Source organism: Aotus nancymaae, unplaced genomic scaffold (assembly GCF_030222135.1).
Source record: "Aotus nancymaae isolate 86718 unplaced genomic scaffold, 86718_ANA_hifiasm-v0.15.2.pri h1tg000062l, whole genome shotgun sequence".
Taxonomy (NCBI): Eukaryota; Metazoa; Chordata; class Mammalia; order Primates; family Aotidae; genus Aotus; species Aotus nancymaae.
Genome location: NW_026988476.1, coordinates 33,254,792 through 33,278,972, shown reverse-complemented (window position 1 = coordinate 33,278,972; position 24,181 = coordinate 33,254,792). Strand labels below are relative to the sequence as shown.

The window sequence follows — 24,181 nt, the reverse complement described above, 5'->3', positions numbered from 1 at the left end:
ACTCCAGGCTGAGCAACAGAGCAAGACTCTGTCTCAAAAAAAAAAAAAAAGAAAGAAAGAATAAAACTACAAACTGAAGAAAGATTAGCTAAAAATTGAGTATGGTAGAAAAGGAGCCAAAAACCAGAACAAGCTACGAAGAAATGCTTTATTTTTCTTGGTGAAACCCCGTCTCTACTAAAAATATAAAAATTAGCTAGCTGTGGCAGCAGGCACCTATAATCCCAGCTACTCTGGAGGCTAAGGCAGGAGAATCGCTTGAATCCAGGAGTCGGAGGTTGCAGTGAGCCAAGACCGTGCCATTGGACTCCAGCCTGGGCAACAAGACCAAAACTGTCTCCAAAAAAAAAAAAAAAACAGGTACCATTTTTGAAAGGTTTAAATCTCTGCTCCTGTCTATTCACATGCCTTCTTCTTTAGGGACCTCCTGAATTCCCTAGTGACAGTGTTCATTCTCTTCACCTTGGATCATTGGTATGCACTGCTTCAGGATATCTGGAAGGTTCCTGAAGCCAGTCGCATCTTCAGCAGCATCTATGTCATCCTTTGGTTGTTGCTTGGCTCCATTATCTTTCGAAATATCATAGTAGCCATGATGGGTAAGCATAGAGGAGGTGAAACTTGTTTGGGAAGGGTGGTTGGGAAGAAATTAATCTGAAAGCTGGGATCGGTGGCTTATGGGTTGAAAGAACCTACTGTAGCAGGAAGGCTTGGGTTCTGGACTGGATATTTCACTTGGATTCTTCCCACCCAAGCCTTCTTCCCAGGTCTAGTCATTACCATCTTCCAACTTCTAATGGTCCTTTGCGGCAGTTACTAACTTTCAGAATATCAGGAAAGAGCTGAATGAGGAGATGGCGCATCGGGAGGTTCAGGTCAAAGCTGACATGTTCAAGCGGCAGATTATCCAGAGGTCTGCTTCTCCATTTTCAACTCCTGTGTTTCTTCTCAAGGGTTTCCTGAGTTCATTTTTTGTTTCTACTTCTTGACCCCAGTTTTCCCTTTGTGACAGAAGATTTGCCCCCAGGGATAAGAATTCTCTAGCTGTAGAATATTGCCTGATTCTTCATCCACTGTGGGGAATCCTCCGTTCTTTTTCACCCCTTGACTACAATTTGTTCTCCCCGTTTAGTTTTCTTCACTTTCTGATATTAAATCTTTTTTTTCTTACCACATTTTTGCTTGAATATAACCGTCTTCACTCTCTTGATTTTTTTTTGCTTTGCAGGAGAAAAAACGTGTCCCCTGAGACACTGAGGTCAACTCATGGCAAAACAGATGACAGGTTAGGAATATATATGTGAACTGGGATAGAAACACATGAAGAAGGAGAGGGTAGAAAACTAAAGATGAAGATTGGCTTTGAGAGAGCATTCATTCAATAACTGCATATTGTAGTAGGTTGACTAGTAGCACCCAAAATAATGTGTCCATGTCCTACATCCCTGGAACCTGTGAATGTGACCTTATTTGGAAAAAAAAGATCCTAAGTTAAGGATCTTGAGATGAAATCATCCTAGATTATCCAGGTAGGTCCTAAATCCAATAACAAAGGTATTTATAGGAGATGGAAGATGAGGATGAAAAGTCACAGAGAATAGGAAAAGGCAATGTGAAGATGGATATAGAGGTTGGGGCTAATGCCACCACAAGCCATGGGAAGCTGAGGAATGCCAGGCAGCTGCCAGAAGGTAGAAGAGGCAAGGAATTTCCCTAGAGCCTCCAGAGGGAGTATGGCCCTTCCAACATCTTCATTTCAGACTCTAGCCTCTAGAATTGGGAGGGAATACATTTCTGTCATTTTAAGCTACTAAGTTTATAGTAATTTGTTATGGCAGCTACAGGACACTAATACAGGTACCTTCAATGAAACATATACAATTCTAGACCCCAAGTGTTTAGCAGTGGACAAAAATGCAGAAGCAGAAATAAACTCATTCACTCATTAACAAATAATTACTGGCCAGATGTAATGGCTTATACTTTTAATCCCAACACTTTGAGAGGCCAAGGCAAGAGGATTGCTTGAAGTTCAAGCCAGAAGTTCAAGGCTGCAGTGAGACATGATTACACCACTGTACTCCAGCCTGGACAACAGAGCAAGACCCTATCTCAAAAAAAATTTTAGCAAGGTGGGCTCGGTGGCTCATGCCTGTAATACCAGCATTTTGGAAGGCTGAGGTGGGCAGATCATTTGAGCTCAGGAGTTCAAGACTAACCTAGGCAATATGGCAAAATCCTATCTCCAAACAAAAATTAGCTGGATGTGGTGGTGTGCACCTGTGGTCCCAGCTACTTAGGATGCTGAGGTGGGAGGATCGCTTGAGCCTGGGAGGTTGAGGCTGTGGTGAGCCATGACTGTGCCACTGCTCTGTAGCCTGGGTGACAGAGCAAGACCTTGCCCCCAAAAAACAAACAAAAAAAAAATACAGAACATATAATTATTGAATAGTTAGTAGGTGCTTGGGCTGTATCAGTGAACGAAATAGACAATAATGCCTGCTTCATGGAGTTTACATATTAGTAGTGGTAAAGAGATTAATAACCAATGAACATATTAAGTGAATTAATATGTTAAAATATGATAAGCATGATGGGAAAATTAAAAGAACAGGTTAAGGGGGATTGGGGGTAGAAGGTGGGATTGGAAATGGGTTGTAGTTTTAAACAGGGCAATCAGGGTGACCTCATTGAAAAGGTAATGTGAGCAAAGACTTGAAGAAGATAAGGGGATTACCATGTGGATATCTGTAAGAAGAGAGTTATAGGCAGAGGAAACAGCTAATGCAAAGGTCCTAAGCTAGAAGCATGCTTGGTGTTTGAGAAACAGCAAGGAGGCCATTGTGACTGTAGTAGAGTGAGCAGGGGGAAGAGTGCTGGGAAATGAAGTCAGAAAGATAATGGTGACCTGATCTTGTAGGGTTATGGGTGCCATTGTAGGGACTTTGAAATGGGAAGCAGAACAGAGGAGTGAAGTAACTTACATTTAAGACAGATTACTCTGGTTGCTGTGTTGATAGAACAAGGGAAGGAGCAGAGAGATCAGTTGGGAGACTATGCTGCTGCCCAGGCAAGAAATGATGACAGCTTAGACCAGAGTGATACCAGTGAGTTACTGAGAAAAGATATATTTTGAAGGTAGAGTCAGCAGGATTTCTTGATGGACTGGATATGGGAGGGAAGTGAAGAGTTAAGGATGACACATGAATGATTGATGTTGGAAGTTCCTGAGTTTAGAGTTTGGGAGTAGTTTCGCCCTCATTGTCTTATGCCCCAGCTTTAGCGGGTGGCCAGGGCCAGAACTAGATTAATGAATGGACTAGTCATATCTTGTAAATGTTTGTGAACCCATACATTTCTCCTTTCAGTTCAAGAGGAGCTATTCAACAAAAGGAAAATTTGGACTTATCAGAAGTTTCCAAAGTAGAGTCTATTTATGAGGCCACTGAAGAGGATATAATAACATCTGCATCAAAACCCGAAATGACCTTGTCAAAAAAGAAAGAGTACCAGTCTTCCTCCAGTGTTTCCTCCACATCCTCCTCTGATGCTTCCTCTTCTGAATCCAGATTTTCTGAATCTGTTGGTGAGTAGAAGAGCTCTAATAATGACAAAGAGTACACAGAATAATGAGTTTTTCCCATTTGAGTTCAGACTCCTTTATAAGACATTTTAGTCTTAAGTGGAGCTCTCCTACTATATCTGCTTTCCAATTTTCTGGTCTTAATTACTTTCTTTGTGCTTCTTAATTTCCCATGTACTTCTTCTTCACTTTGTGTAAGTGTGGCTGTGGCCCTCTTTGCTCATTGTAAAAAGTGGTTTCTTGCTAATGCGCTCTTTCCCTCCTTGTTTCCTGTTACCTCTTTTCACCCCACCTTTCCACCCATACCATAGGATTTATCAGCTGTTACCCAACTTTTACAAATCTAGACATGCTTTTCTGAAGCGTTCCTCCCTACAGGTCATTTGGACTGGGAGACTCTTGTGCACGAGAATCTGCTTGGGCTAATGGAAATGGATCAGGATGACCGTGTTTGGCCCAGAGACTCACTCTTGCGATATTTTGAGTTGCTAGAAAAGCTTCAGTATAACCTAGAGGAGCGTAAGAAGTTACAAGAATTTGCAGGTATGGAGCTGGGGCAGTCATGGGGACCATGGGAATGTATATAGCATATATAGCTGTGGGGAAGGAGGAGGGTGTCCACTATTCTGGCATCTCAGCTTTTCAATTTCTGCCTACACCTAAAATGGGCAAATTCTTGATTTGGTATGTCACATTCTGGGAATGTGTCCCACTTTTCTCTAACAGAGAGAGAACCTAGAAACTGCTTTTGTAGCAGGGGATGCCCAAATCCTGTGAGGTATGAGAGCTTATTTCCCCAGGAGAGAATGTCTAATCCCAGTTGTTGGGAATTAGGACAAGGTAGGCTCTTGCTTGATTTGGGCAGCCCACCCATTTCTGCACATTTGTTCTGTCTGAAGATTGCATTTCAGACTTGAGCTGCAGGGCCTAAGGCTCAAGCTGGAGAGCTATGGGGCATCAGACAGTGAGCAGGAGACCCTCAAGTGCTCACTGTCCTAACTCCCTAAAGAGGTTTATGAATTATAAACTTCTGTTTGTATCTGCCCCTTCTAATGTCAGCCTCTAGAGAGAGAAGTATGTGATTTAAATAGTAGAGTTTGATGTAAACTGATAACTATCTATTCAGTTATTTTTCCTAAATTTCACCACTCCATGACTAATTTGGATTAATAAAATTTTTCTTTAAAAGTAAAAAAAACAAAAAACCACAGAAGAGTTCGGGGCAGATTTTTACAATGTAAAATGTGTTATCTGGGTTTTCCCCCTCATACCTAGTTGAAATCAACTCAATGTGAAAATAAGAAATTAGGGAGGAGGACTGTGTGTTTGTGTGTGGTGGGCCCAGGTGAGCAATAAGAGAAATTTATAAAAACATTGGAACATGGAATTTAGAGCAAGATGTGACAGACAGGCTTTGCTTACTTCAAAATGTTGCCTAAATTTAATCCTGTTCCTCCTAGTCATTCTTAGCCCTGACTTCCCACTTATTCTCTGGGGAGGACAGGTTGAAAAGGAGGAAAAGTAGCAAGGTAGTTTCTTTAATCCTGATAAACTTGTCTATGGCAAAGAGTACACAGAAGCATATGGCTTAATTTAGAGATAAATAAAGACTTGTGTGGGAACCCAGAACCCAGAAAAGCAAGGTCTTCACCAAACATTTATATAAATTTATATATTTCGAATATTCTTAGCTCTCAAGCCTCACAGTCTGTTTCCTTTGCAGTGCAGGCACTGATGAACTTGGAAGACAAATAAAGCAATGGATGGCTTCAATATCCTTAGGCCCAGCAAAAGATAATGAAGGGAATTGTTGGAAATAGAGATTTCAAAATATAAATGCCTGTTCAGATGGAACAATGTCTGTTTATTAAAACTAAAAAGTATAAGTGTCTAGGCCGGGCATGCTGGCTCACGCCTATAATCCTAGCAATTGGGAGGCTGAGGCGGATGGATCACCTGAGATTAGGAGTTTGAGACCAGCCTGGCCAACATGGTGAAACCCCATCTCTACTAAAAATACAAAAAAAAAAATTAGCTTGGTGTGGTGGCAGATGCTTGTAATCCCAGCTACTTCTTGGGAACCTGAGGCAGCAGAATCATTTGAACCTGGGAGGCGGAGGCTGTAGTGAGCCAAGATTGTCTGGGCAACAGAGTGAGACCCTGTCTCAAAAAAAAAAAAAAAAAGTGTAAGTGTAATACTGCTGGTAGCTGCTCAGTAGTGTGTCTCTGAGATAAGGAATATTGAAAGGTGTAAGGTCAAGCGAAAGAGTTCAAGCTGAGTGTGGTGATGCGTGCCTCTAGTCCCAGCTGTGAGCTGAGGCAGGAGGATGGTTTGAGGCCAGGAGTTTCAGGCTGCAGTAAGCTAGGATCATACCACTGCATTCCAGCCTGGGCAACATAGCAAGACCCTGTGTCTAAAAAAGAAAAATAAGTTAGCTCATGCCAGTGGAGTATGTGCTCCTTAGCTTTCTACGCTTTCTACAGCCCTGAATCTGACTCATTTCTTGACTTTATCATTATAGCTTCCACCCTTCCTGCAACCTCTACTGCCTGATTAGAGTCCTAATTTTACCCTCTCCCTCCCTGATGCATATGTAAAGGCCTCTCTGTGGAGTAAGGAGATCTTCAGAGCTGTTAGTGTAACTAATTGAGAAGTATTGTTTCCATTGCCTATTCTACTGATATTGCTTCTCTTGTGAACCATTAACTTTAATTGGATATTATTTTTACCTGTTTCTGGGGCAAAAGTCCCTTTATTCCATTTTGCCATTGCTCAGGGCAGTGTTCAAATCAGTAAGTGTTTTACAGGTTTTTAGTGTTAGAAGGGATCTCAGAGTTAATCTATCTCCCATCAAAGCAGGAACACCTTTAGAAGATCACTGAAAGGAGGATTATCCAGGTGATGCTTAATGTTTCTAGTTATTTGGGATTTATTATCTAGAAGGGATCCCATTCCATTGTTAGAAGACTTAAGTCTTTAGACATGTTTATTATTATTATTTTTATTGAGATGGGGTTTCACCACGTTGACCAGGATGGTCTCAATCTCTTGACCTTGTGATCTGCCCGACTTGGCCTCCCAAAGTGCTGGGATAACAGGCGTGAGCCACCATGCCCGGCCAACATGTTTATTATTAAAAATCATATCACTATTGAGTAACATCTATGAGGATATTTACATATTTAGTATATATATATACTGTATGTAGAGTATTATGTGTATTTCATAAAATAATCTTATATGGAAGATAGCCTCCCATTTTTAGAAATCAGAAAACTAAGGCTTAAAGAAAGTAAGTAAGTTAAGTAACTTGCTCAAGAGCACATACCAAGTAAGAGGTAGAGCTAAGGTTCTAACTCGGGTTAAAAATTCTGAGTTAAGAAAAAATCAGTTTAAGCCATTTGAACAATAAAATAGCTTACTGGAGACTGAGAAGTTCAAAGGTGGTATAGCTTTAGGATTGATTTAATGTAAAAAGTCACTGTTGTTAGGGTTGTGGTTTTGTTTCTCTGCAGTTTTCCTATCTCCGCTCTCCTCCACGTGTTCTTTTTATTCTCAGACTGGCTTCACTTGGGTAGCCAGTTAATTTTCTGAAGCTCCTAGGCTTGCATACCTATTTACCCACATCCAGGGGAAGAGAGCCAGTGACTCCTTTCTCAGTCTATGAACAAAACTTTGGAGCTTTGGATCACATTAGTGGTTATTCTTCGAGTGAAGATACTGATTGGGAGGAAGCATGAAGCATCTGGAGTGCCATAATGTTCCGTATCTTAATCTGCATGGTGGTTACACTGGTATATATAAATGTAAAAATTCAACAAACTGTACACTTAACATCTGGGCATTAACTGTATGTAAGTCAACCTCCATTCCTCTACAAACACATCCTGAGCACCACTCTGATTGGATCAAGAAGTTAGGTCATATGCTTACGTCTGAACCAATTGTAGAGGTGAGGTGGATGTGATGGAATCACTAATTAAGGCTTTCTCCTGACTGGAGGTAAGGTCAGTAACATCCAACCTTAAGTAAGGGCTGCTATCTAAATAGGGAAAGGATGAAAGGACAATAAGGAGGTAATTATAAAGTCCTCACCTAAGAGTACGTCGGGCAGAAAGGCCAAGATGGGGAAAAGGCAAATGAATTAAATGTCCAGAATAGACAAATCTTTTTTTTTTTTTTCTTTTTTTGAGGTGGAGTCTTGCTCTGTTGCCCAGGCTGGAGTGCATTGGTGCAATCTTGGCTCACTGCAACCTCCACCTCCCAGGTTCAAGCGATTCTCCTGCCTCAGCCTCCCGAGTAGCTGGGACTACAGGTGCATACCACCACGCCCGGCTAATTTTTGTATTTTTTGTAGAGATGGGGTTTCACTGTATTAGCCAGGATGGTCTCGATCTCCTGACCTCATGATCCACCTGCCTTGGCCTCCCAAAGTTCTGGGATTACAGATGTGAGCCACCACACCTGGAGCCCAGAACAGACAAATCTATGAAGACAGAAAGTAGATTAGTGGTTTTTGAGGGGTTGGGGAGGGAGGAATTGAGACTGACAGATGATAGGTATAGGGTCTCTTTTGCAGGTGATAGAAATGTTCTGAAATTAGATAGTCTTGATAGTTCAACAATATAATACATATATATATATGTGTGTATATATATATATATATATATTTTTTTTTTTTTTTTTGAGACAGAGTCTTGCTCTGTCGCCAGGCACCAGGCTGGAGTGCAGTGGTGGGATCTCAGCTCACTACAACCTCCGTCTCCCGGGTTCAAGCAATTCTCCTGCCTCAGCCTCCCGAGTAGCTGGGACTACAGGCACACGCCACCATGCCCACCTAATTTTTGTATTTTTAGAAGAGACGGGGTTTCACCATGTTGGCCAGATTGGTCTTGATCTCTTGACCTCATGATCCACCTGCCTCAGCCTCCCAAAGTGCTGGGATTACAGGAACAACATAATATATTTAAAAACACTGAATTGGGCCAGGCACAGTGGCTGACACCTGTAACCCCAGCACTATAGGAGGCCAAGGCAGGCAGATCACCTGACATCAGGAGTTAGAGACCAGCCTGGCCAACATGATGAAACCCTGTCTGTACTAAAAATACAAAAATTAGTCAGGCATGGTGGCAGGTGCCTGTAATCCGAGCTACTCAGGAGACTGAGGGAGGAGAATTGCTTGAACCTGGGAGGCAGAGGTTGCAGTGAGCTGAGACTGCGCCATTGCGCTCCAGCCAGGGCAACAAGAGCAAAACTCTGTCTCAAAAATAAAGTAAAATAAAAGATAACACTGAATTGTACACATTAAAATTGTGAATTTGCCTATGCACGGTGGTTCACACCTGTAATCCCAGCACTTTGGGAGGCTGAGGTGGGTGAATCACTGGAGCTCAGGAGTTTGAGACCAGTCTGGGCAACATGGTAAAACTCCATCTCTACGAAAAAAAAAAAAAAAAAAAGCAAAAATTAGCCAGGTGTGGTGGACACCTGAAATTCCAGTTACTTGGGAGGCTGAGCCCAGGAGGTGAAAGTTGCAGTGAGCCAAGATTGTACCACTGCATTCCAGCCTGGGTGACAACAGTGAGACCCTGTTTCAAAACACACACACACAAAATGGTGAATTTTATATGAATTATGTCTGAATTTTTTTTTTTTTTTTGAGACGGAGTTTCGCTCATTACCCAGGCTGGAGTGCAATGGCGCGATCTCAGCTCACTGCAACCTCCGCCTCCTGGGTTCAGGCGATTCTCCTGCCTCAGCCTCCTGAGTAGCTGGGATTACAGGCACGCACCACCGTGCCCAGCTAATTTTTTGTATCTTTAGTAGAGACGGGGTTTCACCATGTTGACCAGGATGGTCTCGATCTCTTGACCTCGTGATCCACCCGCCTCGGCCTCCCAAAGTGCTGGGATTACAGGTCTGAATATTTTAAATGAAGTAACGATTATCTAAAACCAAGAATCGATATTAACATTTCAAGGAAAATCATTTCATTCCCCATAAAATGAGGAAGAAAACAAAAATGTTTTAAAAATAAACTGCAATACGTAACATTGATTAGAAATCCTGATTATCATGAGAGATATGGCATAAATATTTGGCATAAATATTTGGAAAGAACTAAATATGGCATAAACTAATATGGCATAAATATTTAGAAAGAACTAAAAATACGATTTTTGACATGATTTTATACCTAGAAATCCCAAAGGAATCAAATAGAATTAGAGGTAACAATAGTCAAAGATAACATTTAATACTATTAGGGCCAGATGTGGTGGCTCACACCTGTAATCCCGACCCTTTGGAAGGCTAAGATGGGAGGATCACTTAAGGCCAGGTGTTCAAAACCACCCTGGGCAACATAGTGAGACCTGTCTCTACAAAACAATTTTTTTTTTAAAGGCTGGATGTGGTTGGTGGCTCATGCCTGTGATTCCAGCTACTTGGGAGGCTGAGGCAGGAGGATTGTTTGAGCTCAGGAGTTCAAGACTAGCCTGAGCAACATAGTGAGATCCCATCTCCACCCAAAAAAAAAAAAAAAAAAAATTAGCCAGGTGTGGTGGTGGCATGTGACTGTGGTCCCAGCTACTCAAGAGGCTGAGGTGAGAGGATGGCTTGAACCTGGGAAGTGGAGGCTGCAGTGAGCTGTGAATGAGCCAGCACACTGCAGCCTGGGTGACAGAGCAAGACTCTCTCAAACAAATTATTAGAAGAAAAGGCTGAGGACAGAAACCTGAGAAACAAATGTTTAAAGGATAGAAAGAGAAAGTAGGGCCAGCAAAGAAGCATGAGAGGGAATAGATGAAGAGATAGAAAGATAACCATTTGGAGCAATGTCCCTAGAGCCAAGACAGAATTTTAAGAAAGGAATGGTCCGATAAGAGCTGGACTGGGTCGGGCGCAGTGGCTCACGCCTGTAATCCTAGAACTTTGGGAGGCTGAGGCGGGCGAATCATGAGGTCAAGAGATGGAGGCCATCCTGGCCAACATGGTGAAACCCTGTCTCTACTAAAAATACAAAAATTAGTTGGGTGTGGTGGTGCATACCTGTAGTTCCAGCTACTTGGGAGGCTGAGGCAAGAGAACTGCTCGAATCTGGGAGGCAAAAGTTGCAGTGAGCCGAGATTGCGCCATGGCACTCCAGCTTGGCGAAGAGCAAGACTCCATCTCAATGAATAAATAAATAAATAAAAAGAGCTGAACTGGAGCATCATCCATTGAATTTGGCAATCAGAATATAATAAACATAATAAAACAATAAGGAAGCATTATTTCATAAATCTTACATATATTATCCACAAAGGAGATGCTCTTGAGTAGCATTGCTCAGAGTGTGGTCTGAAGGCCAGCAGAATTGGCTTCATCTGGTCACTTGTCAGAAGTGTAGAATATCTGCTGGGCGCGGTGGCTCACACCTGTAATCCCAGCACTTTGGGAGGCCGAGGCGGGTGAATCACCCGAGGTCAGGAGTTTGAGACCAGCCTGAGCAACATGGAGAAACCCCGTCTCTACTAAAAATACAAAATAAGCCAGGTGTGGTGGCGCATGCCTGTACTCTCAGGTACTTGGGAGGCTGAGGCAGGAGAATAGCTTGAACCCGGGAAGCAGAGGTTGTGGTGAGCCGAGATTGTGCCATTGCACTCCAGCCTAGGCAACAAGAGTGAAAGTTTAAAAAAAAAAAAAAAGTGTAGAATCTCTTTATCACAAGGCTAAAAAAATAAATAACTTAATAATTTTGGAGGCTGGGTGTGGTGGCTCATGCCTGTAATCGCAGCACTTTGGGAGGCCGAGGCAGGCGGATCACAAGGTCATGAGTTCGAGATCAGCCTGACCAACATGGTGAAACTACGTCTCTACTAAAAATACAAAAATTAGTTGGGTGTGGTGGCACACACATGTAATCCCAGCTACTCAGGGCTGAGGCAGGAGAATTGCTTGAACCTGGTAGGCAGAGGTTGCAGTGAGCCGAGATCACACCACTGCACTCCAGCCTGGGTGACAAGCGAGACTCCATCTCAAAAAAAAAAGTATAGAATCTCAGGCCCCATCCCTTAGGCCTATTGAATCAGATTATGTAGCTGCACATAAAAGACTCAACAGCGGCTGGGTGCAGTGGCTCACACCTGTATTCCCAGCACTTTGGGAAGCCGAGGCAGGTGGATCATGAGGTCAAGAGTTCAAGACCAACTCTGACCAAAATGGTGAAACCCCGTCTCTACTAAAACTACAAAAATTAGTCAGGTGTAGTGGCAGGCGCCTCTAATCCCAGCTACTCGGGAGGCTGAGGCAGGAGAATCACTTGAACCTGGGTGGCAGAGGTTACCAAAAAAAGATTCAGAGGCACTGCCTTATAGGTATTCAGTGAATGTTCCCTCCTCTTTTTTCCCCTGGACACTACACAGATGTACCCTGCTGACTTTCTTTTCTGTTCTTCCCTTTTCTTTTCTCTTTCCCTCCTCTTTCTTTTTTTCTTTCTCTATCTTTCTCTCCCTTTGCTCCCTCCCTCCCTCCCTTCTTCCTTCCTTCCTTCCCTCCTCTCCTTCCCTCCTTCCTTCCTTTCTCTTTCTCTCCGTCTTTCTCCCTCTGTCTCCCTCTTTCTCTCTCTCTCCCCCTCTCTTTTTTTCTTTCTTTTTCCCCACACAGAGCTGGCTGTGGAAGAGACTGGAGTTTTATTATTACTCAAATCAGTCTCTTCCTGACTTTTTTGAGACGGAATCTCACTCTGTCGCCCAAGCTGGAGTGCAGAGGCACAGTCTCTGCTCATTGCAACCTCCACCTCCTGGGTTTAAGCGATTGTTGTGCCTCAGCCTCCCGAGTAACTGGTACTACAGTCACACACCACCATGCCTGGCTAAGTTTTGTATTTTTAGTACAGACGGGTTTTTGCCATGTTGGCCAGGCTGGTGCTGAACTCCTGGCCTCAAGTAATCCGCCCTGCTTGGCCTCCCAAAGTATTGGGATTACTGGCGTGAGCCACTGCGCCCACCCACTCCTGCCTTTCTATAGCTGATATCTTCCAGTGGTCTATGCATCCTGCATTTGATTCTTTAACTCTTTCCTCAATGAAAACAATCTGGCTTTTTTCTACAGGAATGGAAGTTTATTCAGCAGATTTGTTGAGTTTGTATGTTCCAAACATTGTTCTAGATTTGGGATATATCAACGAGTGAACAAAACAGAAATTCCTGTCCATCCTAACTAGTTCCTCTTATGATCAAATAATAAAACTTCCACGAAGACAGTAATTTTATCTCCTCCCCTGTTTTCTGGTTGTTGTTTGTTTGTTTTTGTTTTGTTGTTTTTGAGCAGGGTCTTGCTCTTTCACCCAGGCTGAAGTGCAGTGGTGCAATCATAGCTCACTGCAGCTTTGATCTTCCGGGCTCAAGTGATCCTCCTGTCTCAGGCTCTTGAGTAGTTGGTACTACAGGCACATACCACCACATCTGGCTAATTTTTAAAATTTATTTGTAGAGATGGGGTTACCACTGTGTCGTAATATGTCCAAAACTGAACTTATCATCACTTCTTCCAACCTGTTCTTCCTATTCTAATCTCAATAAGAACTGCCAAACAATTTCTGTGGATTGAGGGAGTCCTCAAAGATCTCCTCACTGCTTAATTTTTTCTGTATTTTGTCTGAAGATCTTTGACTTAAGGTTCTATTTCTTGTACCAATTTTTGTATTAAAATTCTTTAAATTGGTCAGGCTTGGTGACTCACGCCTGTAATCCCAGCACTTTGGAAGTCCGAGGCAGGTGGATCACCTGAGTTCAGGAGTTTGAGAGCAGCCTGGCTTACATGGCAAAACCCTTTCTCTATTAAAAAATACAAAAAATAGCCAGGCATGGTAGCGAGCTACTTGGGAGGCTGAGGCAGGAGAATCACTTGAACCCAGGAGGTGGAGGTTGCAGTGAGCCGAGATTGTGCATTGCACTCCAGCCTGGGCATCAATAGCAAAACTCCATCTCAAAAAAAAAAAGATTATTTAAGTTGCAGAAGAATAATTCATCTTGAGCTAGTCTAATCATAGTGGTGGTAAGATTTAGTGGATCTGTTCCAGTACCTGGCACATCATAGACACTTTATAAGTGAATGAGCAAAATTGGGTGGGTGAGTAATAGTATCTCCATTTTACAGATAAGTGAATTATAGAAACGTCTTGGGGTCACCAGACTAATAAATATGGAATGAAGACCTAGAATTCAGAGACTTGATATCAAAATGAAACATGATTTAACTATCTTAATCAGGAGAGTCAAAGGTTGTGCTGCAAGAATAAATTAACCCCTAAATCTCAGTGGTTTAGTATAAGAAAGGCTTATTATTCACTAATGAAGTTTCCAGTACTGGTTGGGTAACTGTTCAAGGTATAGTAAACTTTTATTATTTGTAATAGTTATGTTTTATAAAGTTGCTGCAAACAACTGAATTAGTGACTACTGAATCACTGCTTCCAGGGGAAATACAGGGTTAGGTTCCTGTGGGCCTCTGGCCACAACATTTTCATCAACTATATAACATTGGTTTTGTGTTGTTGTTTATACACACTTTATTTAATATATGTTGTTGATTCATTAACATTGAACTCATGGCCAACAGCACTGTGACTCATGCCTGAATAAAGCTTTCCTAGCACACATTTTCTCTATAAGGCACATTACAGCCTTCTTGCACTAAAGAACACCACATAACACTTTGGCATTAAGTTTAAGCGTTATTTTAAACAGTGAAATCACCAACAAGTAGCCCAAAAATGCAAAAAGTGCATCATTAGATAGACAACAAAAATGACACTAATATTTACACCATGAGAGCTGCCACAAGAAGGCAGAGCATTGCCTTGTTCCACCTCAGCTGGGAACATATCAGGTGACTCGAACTTGTCACCTCTCAATACAAGTCTGTGAATGACCTCAATAGCACTATAAGTATTGATTTTGGGTTACAGACACATTCAGTGACTAGGCAAATCTACAAATATATAACTCACAAATGACAAGGACTGACTATAAATGCTGTGGCAATTTGGAGCCTCGGGCTATTTTGACCTTGTGACACTGCCGTCTCAACATTTAGTTTCTAGGTTTCCTCAATAGGGAAGAGATTTTTGGAGACTCATTTGCTAGCTCTTAAATTCTTTGGTCGACCACAGTCCATTGAACAGAACTAATCACCTGAGCCCATATAACTGCAAGAGATCTGGGAAATGTGGGGAATACCTAGGTATCTAGTAAGCAATAAATATTTCAGTTCCAAAAGGCAAACCCAAAAAAGAGAAAAATAATTATACTTTACAAAGGGAGGCACCTGCCTGGGCACGGTGGTTCACACCTGTAATCCTAGCACTTTGGGAGGCCAAGGTAGGCGAATTGTCTGAAGGCACATCTGTTCCAGGCAGAGAGTAAGAGAGTGCCCTGTGGAAGTTTTAGGGAGTGAGGATGTTTCAGAGTTCTCAACTTCTGTGGCTCTTTCTGGGTATATCCATTCTAATTGGCAGATCACAGAATGTTCCAGCTGTCAACAGTGTTATCCATTTCACTTTAGCAGTTCCATCTGTCAACAGTGTTAATTCATTTTACTTTAGCAGGACACGTGATTAATTTCTTGTTCTGGACCCTTGTAATTTCAATTTGCTGGTTGTTCTCTATTTCCATTTGGTCATCTGTAGGCTGGAATTTGTCTCACTGTCATTGAACTTTATCGAATTATAAGCAGTAACCAATACACTCAAATAGCCTGGTATATTTGCCATAAACCCTAAGCACTTCATCCTCAGTTTGCACATAGTCTGAATCCTCAGCAGCAAGAAAATTGCTTAATCAATGTTTTACAACAGCAGAATATGAACTGCCAGGAAATTTTCCATCCTAAGTTGAGGGAATCCTCATTGTTCCTCTCTGCTTGACTCAACTAGTTCCATATTTCTTCTGAAGGTCTTTCACTCAAGATACAACTTCCAGATAATAATTTATGTATTCATTAGAACTCCTTTAGTTTCAAGTAGAAGAATTCATCTGGAGCTATTCTAATAATAGTAATAGTAACATGGAGTGAATGTTTATTCTGTACCAGTGTCTGGCACATAATAAGTGCTTAATCTTTGTTGAGTGAATGCCAGATATTGCACCAAGTACTTTAAATGCATTATCTAATTTAATCCTCATAAAAACTCTACACTAGGATTTTTTCCATTTTACAGTAAAAAAACAAAACAAAACAAAAATAAAAAAACACAAAAAATACTGTGGCAGAGATTTAGAAACTGTCCCAGGACACACAGCTAGTAAATGTTGGAACCAGGATTTGAGCCTAGGCCATCTCAATTTTTGCTATCCTATGAGCAAGAAAAGATAATTTGTTTTAAGAGGGTTGTTATAGAATGAAGGGCAGAAATTCAGGTAGATTACAGAATGGGCTGGAACCAGAAAGCTGTTGGGAACTCAGGTCATATTCTCCCTCGGATTCATCTGTCTGCTTTTTAGACTAGTTGTGGTATCCTTGATGGGCAAAGGGAATATTGGTAAAATTATTCAATAGATAATTTCACTGATCCCAACTTTTGATTTGCCTTGGAAAATCCCAGCATTGCTTCCAGCTCCCTTTGTGACCTGGGTTAAGTCATTCCATTTCTTTGGGCTTCAATTCTCCTGTCTATAAAATGAGAAGTTCTTACCAGAGGATTCCTCAGGTCTCTTCTGTGATCCTGGGAGGCCAAGGCAGGAGGATCGCTTGAGCCCAGGAGTTCGAGTGTGCAGTGAGCTAGGATCACACCACTATATTCCAGCCTGGGACACAGACCAAGACCCTTTCTCTAAATAAATAAATACATAAAAATAAAACTCTGTGATCCTAAGTGAAACTTCTAGGACAGAAGCACATTAATAATGTAGTTCAATGTGTGGATTTGGGGGAGAGAATGGGGAAGGGTTCTAGGGAAAGAAAGACAGAATAAAAGTTTGGGTGTAGCCTCAGTGTTGAGTTGTTATTTAGAGCTGGTGTCAAGTGAAGGCATTTGGGGAGATACAAATGGAGAATGGAAAAGACTTCTAACCCTGGCTTGGGGCAGTGGCTCAAGCCTGTAATCTCAGCACTGTGGGAGGCCGGGACAGGCAAATCACTTGAGGTCAGGAGTTCAGGACCAGCCTGGGCAACATGATGAAACCCTGTCTCCACCAAAAAATATAAAAATTAGCCATGCATGGTGGTGCATGCCTGTAGTCTCCAGCTACTCAGGAGGTTGAGGCAGGAGAATTGCTTGAACCCAGGAGGCAGAGGTTGCAGTGAGCTGAGATTCTGCCACTGCATTCCAGCCTGGGTGACAGAATGAGACTCTGTCTCAAAAAAAAAAAAAGGTGCAGTGGCTCACACCTATAATCCCAGCACTTTGGGAGGCCGAGGTGGGTGGATCACGGGAAGTCAGGAGTTCAAGACCAGCCTGGCCAAAATGGTGAAACCCCATCTCTACTAAAAATACAAAAATTAGGTGGGTGTGGTGATACTTGCCTGTAATCCCAGCTACTCAGGAGGCTGAGGCAGGAAAATTGCTTGAACCTGGGAAGCAGAGGTTGCAGTGGTGAAATAGCCCCACTGCACTCTAGCCTGGGCAACAGAGAGAGATTTCATCTCCAAAAACAAAAACAAAAAACAAAACAACAACAACAAAAAAGACTTCTAACCCTGACCAAACCAGATTATTTTGAATGAAATGTCTCTCTCTCTCTCTGTTCTATGAGCAGTTCTGTGTGTAGAAAGATCAGTCCCTGTGTGTAGTGATTTAATCTGGTTTATCTCTTCTTGGCTCAGAATTTTTGAGAGGGCTTTCACCTAGGCCACAGAGAGAGAACCAAAGGGAAGACCCAAACATTTGAATGGCGTAATGAGTAAATCACATTTCTCTTGGTCTGTTTCCTTATCCATAAATTAAAAAGTTTGGTCTATGTGATCTCTGGGGTACTGCTCAGCTCTTGACATTCTATGGTTCTGAGTACTGAATTGAAAGCAGCTCTCCTCTTCCTGAATTCTCCTTCCTTGGACCAGACCTCTGTCTTCATTTCTCATCTGTTTATACCTCGCTGCCCTGTTTCTTTCTCCTGGGTGTCCTTTCTTCCTCAATTTCCTCAAATCCTTCTTGCTTCTTAGCTCCTTCATATCCTCTTTGTTTTCTATGTTTCTGCAGAATGCCAGATTACTCCCCAGGTCTCCAGTTCTCCATCTTCATGTCTGCCTATTCCTTTCTGCATCACTGGCTCCTAACTCAAGCTATCTCCTTGGGTTCCTCTGAGTGGCCCCTGGGATCCTCTATCATTGGTCCCTCTCACAGAAGCATACCCTTCTCCAGAGCCAAAGGATCAGATATTCAGTGGCTCAGGTAACAAACCTGCTGTCAGGTTACAGATACTGTTTGCTGAAAGACCACACTACAGTGTCAGTGGAGCCTCAGGCTGCCTGCAGTACCCTGCCCTCACCTGGCTATCCCACAGGTGAGAATAACCAGGACTCACCACCTCCAGTACCAGTGTTCACCTGGAAACATGGCTTTGAGCTTCTGGCTGCTGCTGCTGCTGCTGTCCTACACAGGTGAGAAAAACAGTGAGCAGAACTGGGGATGAGGAGGAGGAGGGTGGCTAGAAAAAGACATTAAGAATGTGGAGGTTAACCTGTTAGATAAAAGGACAAAGGAGAGAGGCAGAGACTTGTGCAAAGGGAGACAATGAGGGTTAAGAAAGGCAGGCCAAGACTTACTGTGGGTCAACCAACAGGGCTCAGCTCACCATCCCCTCACCTCATGTTTAGATCCAGGTAGGGAATGGTGCTCAGGGGCAGGGCTCTTTGGGCTCTAGGTTCCTCCTCTTTAGTAACCTCTGGTTTCTCTCCTTACAGTGACTCTGGCCCCTACTGGGCCTCAGTCCCTGGACCCTGGTCTCTCCTTCCTGAAGTCATTGCTCTCCACTCTGGACCAGGCTCCCCAGGGCTCCCTGAGCCGCTCACGGTTCTCTACATTCCTGGCCAACATTTCTTCTTCCTTTGAGCCTGGGAGAATGGGGGAGGGACCAGTAGGAGAGCCCCCACCTCTCCAGCCCCCTGCTCTCCGGCTCCATGATTTTCTAGTGACACTGAGAGGCAGCCCCGACTGGGAGCCAATGCTAGGGCTGCTGGGGGATGTGCTGGCACTGCTGGGACAGGAGCAGACTCCCCGAGATTTCTTGGTGCACCAGGCAGGGGTGCTGGGCGGACTCATGGAGGTGCTGCTGGGAGCCTTAGTTCCTAGGGGTCCGTCTACCCCAACTCGGCCCCCGTGCACCCGTGATGGGCCCTCTGACTGTGTCCTGGCTGCTGACTGGTTGCCTTCTTTGCTGCTGTTGTTAGAGGGCACACGCTGGCAGGCTCTGGTGCAGGTGCAGCCCAGTGCAGACCCCACCAATGCCACAGGCCTCGATGGGAGGGAGCCAACTCCTCACTTTTTGCAGGGTCTGTTGGGTTTGCTAACCCCAACAGGGGAGCTAGGCTCCGAGGAGGCTCTTTGGGGCGGTCTGCTGCGCACAGTGGGGGCCCCCCTCTATGCTGCCTTTCAGGAGGGCCTGCTCCGTGTCACTCACTCCCTGCAGGATGAGGTCTTTTCCATTCTGGGGCAGCCAGAGCCTGATTCCAATGGGCAGTGCCAGGGAGGTGAGTGTGGCCAGGGCTGGGGTTGGGATGTGGCAGGGCAAGAAAAGTGAGATTGGGGTAGTTCTCTTTCTTACTGTTTTCCTCTTAGGTAACCTTCAACAGCTGCTCTTATGGTAAGTAATAGCGGACCACTTCTGAGGGAATGGGCCTGGGAAGTCTGGAGGTGGAGTGCTGAAGACATGAGCCTCTAGAGAGGAAGTGGAAACTGATGGGAGGAGTGTGGTTTAGTGGTTTTGGAGTGAGTTGGTGTCCCAGCTCCACCTCTTCCTAGCCATATGACCTCGAGCAGGTTACATAGTCTTTCTATACCTCAGTTTCCCCGTTTATAAAACAAGAATGATAATATTAGTTACCACAGAGTTGTTGCACCGGATTAAATGAGTTGATACCGTATATGCAAACAACTTAAAACACTGCTGGCATGTAGTGGTTAATATGTTAGCTAATAAAGATGGGATATGAAAGATAAGGACACAAATGGATTCCTCTACCCCCTTACCACTTCAGTACAACAGTGTCGGAGCATAGTTAGACATATTGAGTTGCTGAGCAGATTTCCTGACAAGAGGCCCACTGAGGGCTGTGTTTAAGCTATCTAAAAGCATATGAAGAAAGGAAACAGAAAGGGGCCAGTGGACAGAAAGAATACCGACTGGGTCTTCTCCTAGGTGATTTTGGGCCTTGGCAAGGCAGCCCTCTCCCTTTTGCCCCATTGCAACATTTCATCCATTAAGCCTAAACTCTCAGGAACCTCACTTGTAAAAAAGCCCATGCTTGCCATGTCCCTTGAGGGGCTCTAGGTCGGGGTCAGAATCTTCAGGTGGAGGAAATGTGAACTGACCAGATCCTGCTTGCTCCTCCCTCTGCACCCAGGGGCATCCGGCACAACCTTTCCTGGGATGTCCAGGCACTGGGCTTTCTGTCTGGATCACCACCCCCACCCCCCGCCCTCCTCCACTGCCTGAGCACGGGTGTGCCTTTGCCCAGAGCTTCTCAGCCCTCAACCCACATCAGCCCACGCCAACGGCGAGCCATCACTGTGGAGGCCCTCTGTGAGAACCAATCAGGCCCAGCACCACCCTACAGCATTTCCAACTTCTCCATCCACTTGCTTTGCCAGCACACCAAGCCTGCCACTCCACAGCCTCCTCCCAGCACCACTGCCATCTGCCAGACAGCTGTGTGGTATGCAGTCTCATGGGCACCAGGTGCTCAAGGCTGGCTACAGGCCTGCCATGACCAGTATCCTGATGAGTTTCTGGATGCAATCTGTAGCAATCTCTCCTTTTCAGCCCTGTCTGGCTCCAACCGCCGCCTGGTAAAGCAGCTCTGTGCTGGCCTGCTCCCACCCCCTACCAGCTGCCCTGAAGGCCTGCCCCCTGTTCCCCTCACCCCAGACATCTTCTGGGGCTGCTTCCTGGAGAATGAGACTCTGTGGGCTGAGCGGCTGTGTGGGGAGGCAAGTCTACAGGCTGTGCCTCCCAGCAACCAGGCTTGGGTCCAGCATGTGTGCCAGGGCCCCACCCTAGATGTCACTGCCTCCCCACCCTGCCACATTGGACCCTGTGGGGAACGCTGCCCAGATGGGGGCAGCTTCCTGGTGATGGTCTGTGCCAATGACACCATGTATGAGTCCCTGGTGCCCTTCTGGCCTTGGCTAGCAGGCCAATGCAGGATAAGCCGTGGGGGCAATGACACTTGTTTCCTAGAAGGGCTGCTGGGCCCCCTTCTGCCCTCTCTGCCACCACTGGGACCATCCCCACTCTGTCTGGCCCCTGGGCCCTTCCTGCTTGGCCTGCTATCCCAATTGCCACGCTGTCAGTCCTCTGTGCCAGCCCTTGCTCACCCCACACGCCTACACTATCTCCTGCGCCTGCTGACCTTCCTCTTGGGTCCAGGGGCTGGAGGGGCTGAGACCCAGGGGATGCTGGGTCGGGCCCTACTCCTCTCTAGTCTCCCGGACAACTGCTCCTTCTGGGATGCCTTCCGCCCAGAGGGCCGGCGCAGTGTGCTACGGACGATTGGGGAATATCTGGAACAAGAGGAGGAACAACCAACGCCACCAGGCTTTGAACCCACTCTCGACCCCAGCTCTGGTATAAGCAAGATGGAGCTGCTGGCCTGCTTTAGTGTGAGTGCTCTGCCAGAGTGAAAGCTCCTAGAACAGTGAGTAGGGCCTCCAGGGGAATTCCTTGAATACTGAGAGGCAGTAGTATAGGGTGGTAGTTTAAGCACACAGCTCTAGAGTCAGACCCCTTGGATTCATATCTTGGTTCTGTGACCAGCCTTGAATGAATTGTTTAACTTCTCTGAGCAATAGTTTTCTCATCTATAAACTGGGGATGATAATGGTATATGAGATAATACATGCTTTGGGCTTAGCACAGTGCATCATACATAAACGTGCAGTAAATGTTACCTTGCTATTCTTTTGGGCTCTTTGACTCTCCCCGTTTCTGCACCAGAAAGAAAAGCGATCAAGTTAGAGGACTCTAGTTTTTCCCCTAGAGAGTGAGAATTGGAGGCTGGCCGAATACAGGAAGATAAGGCAAGAATGAGAAAGATTCAGGGACACTACCGATCAGAAGACTTTGGTTCTAGGTTCAACGGTGCCACAAATTAGTGTGATCTTAGGCAAGCAATTTAATTTAGTTTTTCTGGGCTTCAGTTTTTACTCTGTAGAATGGAGGGGTTAGAACATGTTAAATACCACAAATTCATTCACTGAGTGCCTGTTATATGCAGGGTACTTTGCCAGGTTCTGTAGGATATATATAGACTCCTTACTCCATATTAGGGCCACCTTTTTTCAAGCCCTGGGCCCAGTAAAAGGGAATTAGATAGTCATAGTATTTGGTTCAGGTCTACAAGTATTTATTGAGCCAACTATGAACCTGGCATGGGAGAGGGTACGAGAGAAATTAGAGATTATCCTGGACCTAAAAGAGCTTAATAGCTGAAGAATCACACTTGAGATGAAGGACAAGCACCCCAGCAAGTGGAGTTGGAATCCCTCTGGAGCTGCAAGAGAGACAAAGACAGCTCTGTTGGCATCTTGTTTTTCTTCCCACCAGCCTGTGCTGTGGGATCTGCTCCAGAGGGAAAAGAGTGTTTGGGCCCTGAAGATTCTAGTGCAGGTAACAATTCTAGTGGAGGGCACAAGGGTGGGCTGGGTGACAGCCTGGCTGGAGGTCCCTGCTCCCTGAAGCCATACCTGCCATGACCTGCTATTTGCAGGCGTACTTGCATATGCCCCCAGAAAACCTCCAGCAGCTGGTGCTTTCAGCAGAGAGGGAGGCTGCGCAGGGCTTCCTGACCCTCATGTTGCAGGGGAAGCTGCAGGTGAGCATAGAGGGAAAGGGGAGCAAGGGCACCTGGAGCCTAGTGTTCAGAGGACTTGCCTTAGTGGGAGGAGGGACTCCAGAGAGGAAATGGCAGGGATACTGAGCATCTTCAGGGCCAGAATCCATTCCTGTGCCCCCACAGGTACCACCGTCTGAGGAGCAGGCCCTGGGTCGCCTGACAGCCCTGCTGCTCCAGCGGTACCCTCGCCTCACCTCCCAGCTCTTCATTGACCTGTCACCACTCATCCCTTTCTTGGCTGTCTCTGACCTGATGCGCTTCCCACCATCCCTGTTAGCCAACGACAGTGTGTAAGTTTCCTGCACTACTCATCCTGCTCCTGTCAGGGTCAAGACAGCAGCCCCATCCACCTGGAGCAACCCCTTCCAGAGCTTCTCTCTGTTTTTTTTCTTTCATGCCAGATAGGTAATGTGCCAACATGTAACAAGGTTTGAGAGAGGCACATCTCACACCTGAGTGTGAAAACCCAATCATCACGCTGATGAACTACAGAAGGATCAGAGAGCTCCTCTCTATTAAAATCAGGGAGCGTCTCCTTCCTATCTAGACACCAGGGCTACAGAGGGCCAGGGAAAAACAGTTTGGAAGAAGACAAAGGGTTAAGACCCATTACTTCCCTCAGCCTGGCTGCCATCCGGGATTACAGCCCAGGAATGAGGCCTGAACAGAAGGAAGCTCTGGCAAAGCGACTGCTGGCCCCTGAACTATTTGGGGAAGTACCTGCCTGGCCCCAGGAGCTGCTGTGGGCAGTGCTGCCCCTGCTCCCCCACCTCCCTCTGGAGAACTTTCTGCAGCTCAGCCCTCACCAGGTATGAGAATCATCTTCTTTACTTGACTGGCCCATCTTCTGCTAGTAGGGATGAGAGTCAATGGCATGTCTCTCAGTGGCACCTCCCTGCAAGAGCTCCACAGTGACCCCAGTGTGAGCTGACCTTCCCCATCTCAGATCCAGGCCCTGGAGGATAGCTGGCCAGCAGCAGGTCTGGGGCCAGGGCATGCCCGCCATGTGCTGCGCAGCCTGGTAAACCAGAGTGTCCAGGATGGCGAGGAGCAGGTACGCAGGTGAGTTGTCATGGGATCAGTAATCAAGGCCAGAGAGAAAGAGGTAGAGAGAGGAAGGTACAGATGTCAGTGTTTTAGGAAGGAAGGGGCAAGAGAGTAGGCAGTGGCCCCGGGCAGCATAGAGTTCCAGGAGAGAGGTCTATAGATGGTGCCCCTTTGTAGTGGTATAGTGGTCAGAGTGCCCAGTGTATGTACCCACACCATCTGCTGCCAGGTCTGCCTTAGTGCCAGCCTCAGGGACCACATGAAGGTCAGCTTCATGCCCTCCTCAGGCTTGGGCCCCTCGCCTGTTTCCTGAGCCCTGAGGAGCTGCAGAGCCTAGTACCCCTGAATGATCCGATGGGGCCGGTAGAGCGGGGACTGCTGGAATGTGCAGCCAATGGGACCCTCAGCCCAGAAGGACGGGTGAGCCCCTTAGCACAAGCCTACAAGACTCTAGGCTTCCCCTGGGTCTGTGTGGATGGCTTTCCCATTGTGTCAACCAAGCTTGAGCACAGCGG

General features: G+C 45.3%; 2 protein-coding genes and 1 non-coding gene across 6 annotated transcripts in view; 2 read left to right on the top strand and 1 right to left on the bottom strand.

Annotated features, from left to right (window-relative positions):
* CATSPER2 (cation channel sperm associated 2) overlaps positions 1-17,946 on the top strand; it is a 31,358-nt gene extending 13,412 nt beyond the window's left edge. The window contains exons 8-14 of one of the 3 annotated variants that reach the window (XM_012442153.3): positions 421-599; positions 814-913; positions 1,229-1,285; positions 3,369-3,586; positions 3,962-4,126; positions 5,307-7,851; positions 11,881-17,304. In XM_012442153.3, coding sequence (XP_012297576.2) covers positions 421-599; positions 814-913; positions 1,229-1,285; positions 3,369-3,586; positions 3,962-4,126; positions 5,307-5,338 — 751 coding nt within the window. In that variant the 3' untranslated portion in view covers positions 5,339-7,851; positions 11,881-17,304. Of the gene's footprint in view, positions 1-420; positions 600-813; positions 914-1,228; positions 1,286-1,398; positions 1,530-3,368; positions 3,587-3,961; positions 4,127-5,306; positions 7,852-11,880; positions 17,305-17,766 lie in introns of those variants that run through there. The other 2 variants (XM_012442152.3, XM_064365985.1) reach the window with 2 other exon arrangements.
* STRC (stereocilin) overlaps positions 4,038-24,181 on the top strand; it is a 35,309-nt gene continuing 15,165 nt past the window's right edge. The window contains exons 1-11 of one of the 2 annotated variants that reach the window (XM_012442150.3): positions 4,038-4,126; positions 18,071-18,167; positions 18,471-19,256; positions 19,345-19,369; positions 20,130-21,387; positions 22,331-22,393; positions 22,494-22,598; positions 22,743-22,909; positions 23,242-23,428; positions 23,566-23,681; positions 23,954-24,086. In XM_012442150.3, coding sequence (XP_012297573.2) covers positions 18,122-18,167; positions 18,471-19,256; positions 19,345-19,369; positions 20,130-21,387; positions 22,331-22,393; positions 22,494-22,598; positions 22,743-22,909; positions 23,242-23,428; positions 23,566-23,681; positions 23,954-24,086 — 2,886 coding nt within the window. In that variant the 5' untranslated portion in view covers positions 4,038-4,126; positions 18,071-18,121. Of the gene's footprint in view, positions 4,127-17,876; positions 17,959-18,070; positions 18,168-18,470; positions 19,257-19,344; positions 19,370-20,129; positions 21,388-22,330; positions 22,394-22,493; positions 22,599-22,742; positions 22,910-23,241; positions 23,429-23,565; positions 23,682-23,953; positions 24,087-24,181 lie in introns of those variants that run through there. The other variant, XM_021673125.2, reaches the window with a different exon arrangement.
* Positions 23,015-23,117, bottom strand: LOC135270482 (small nucleolar RNA U13). The gene has a single exon (XR_010338655.1). It is a non-coding gene; the product is annotated as a small nucleolar RNA U13 (small nucleolar RNA).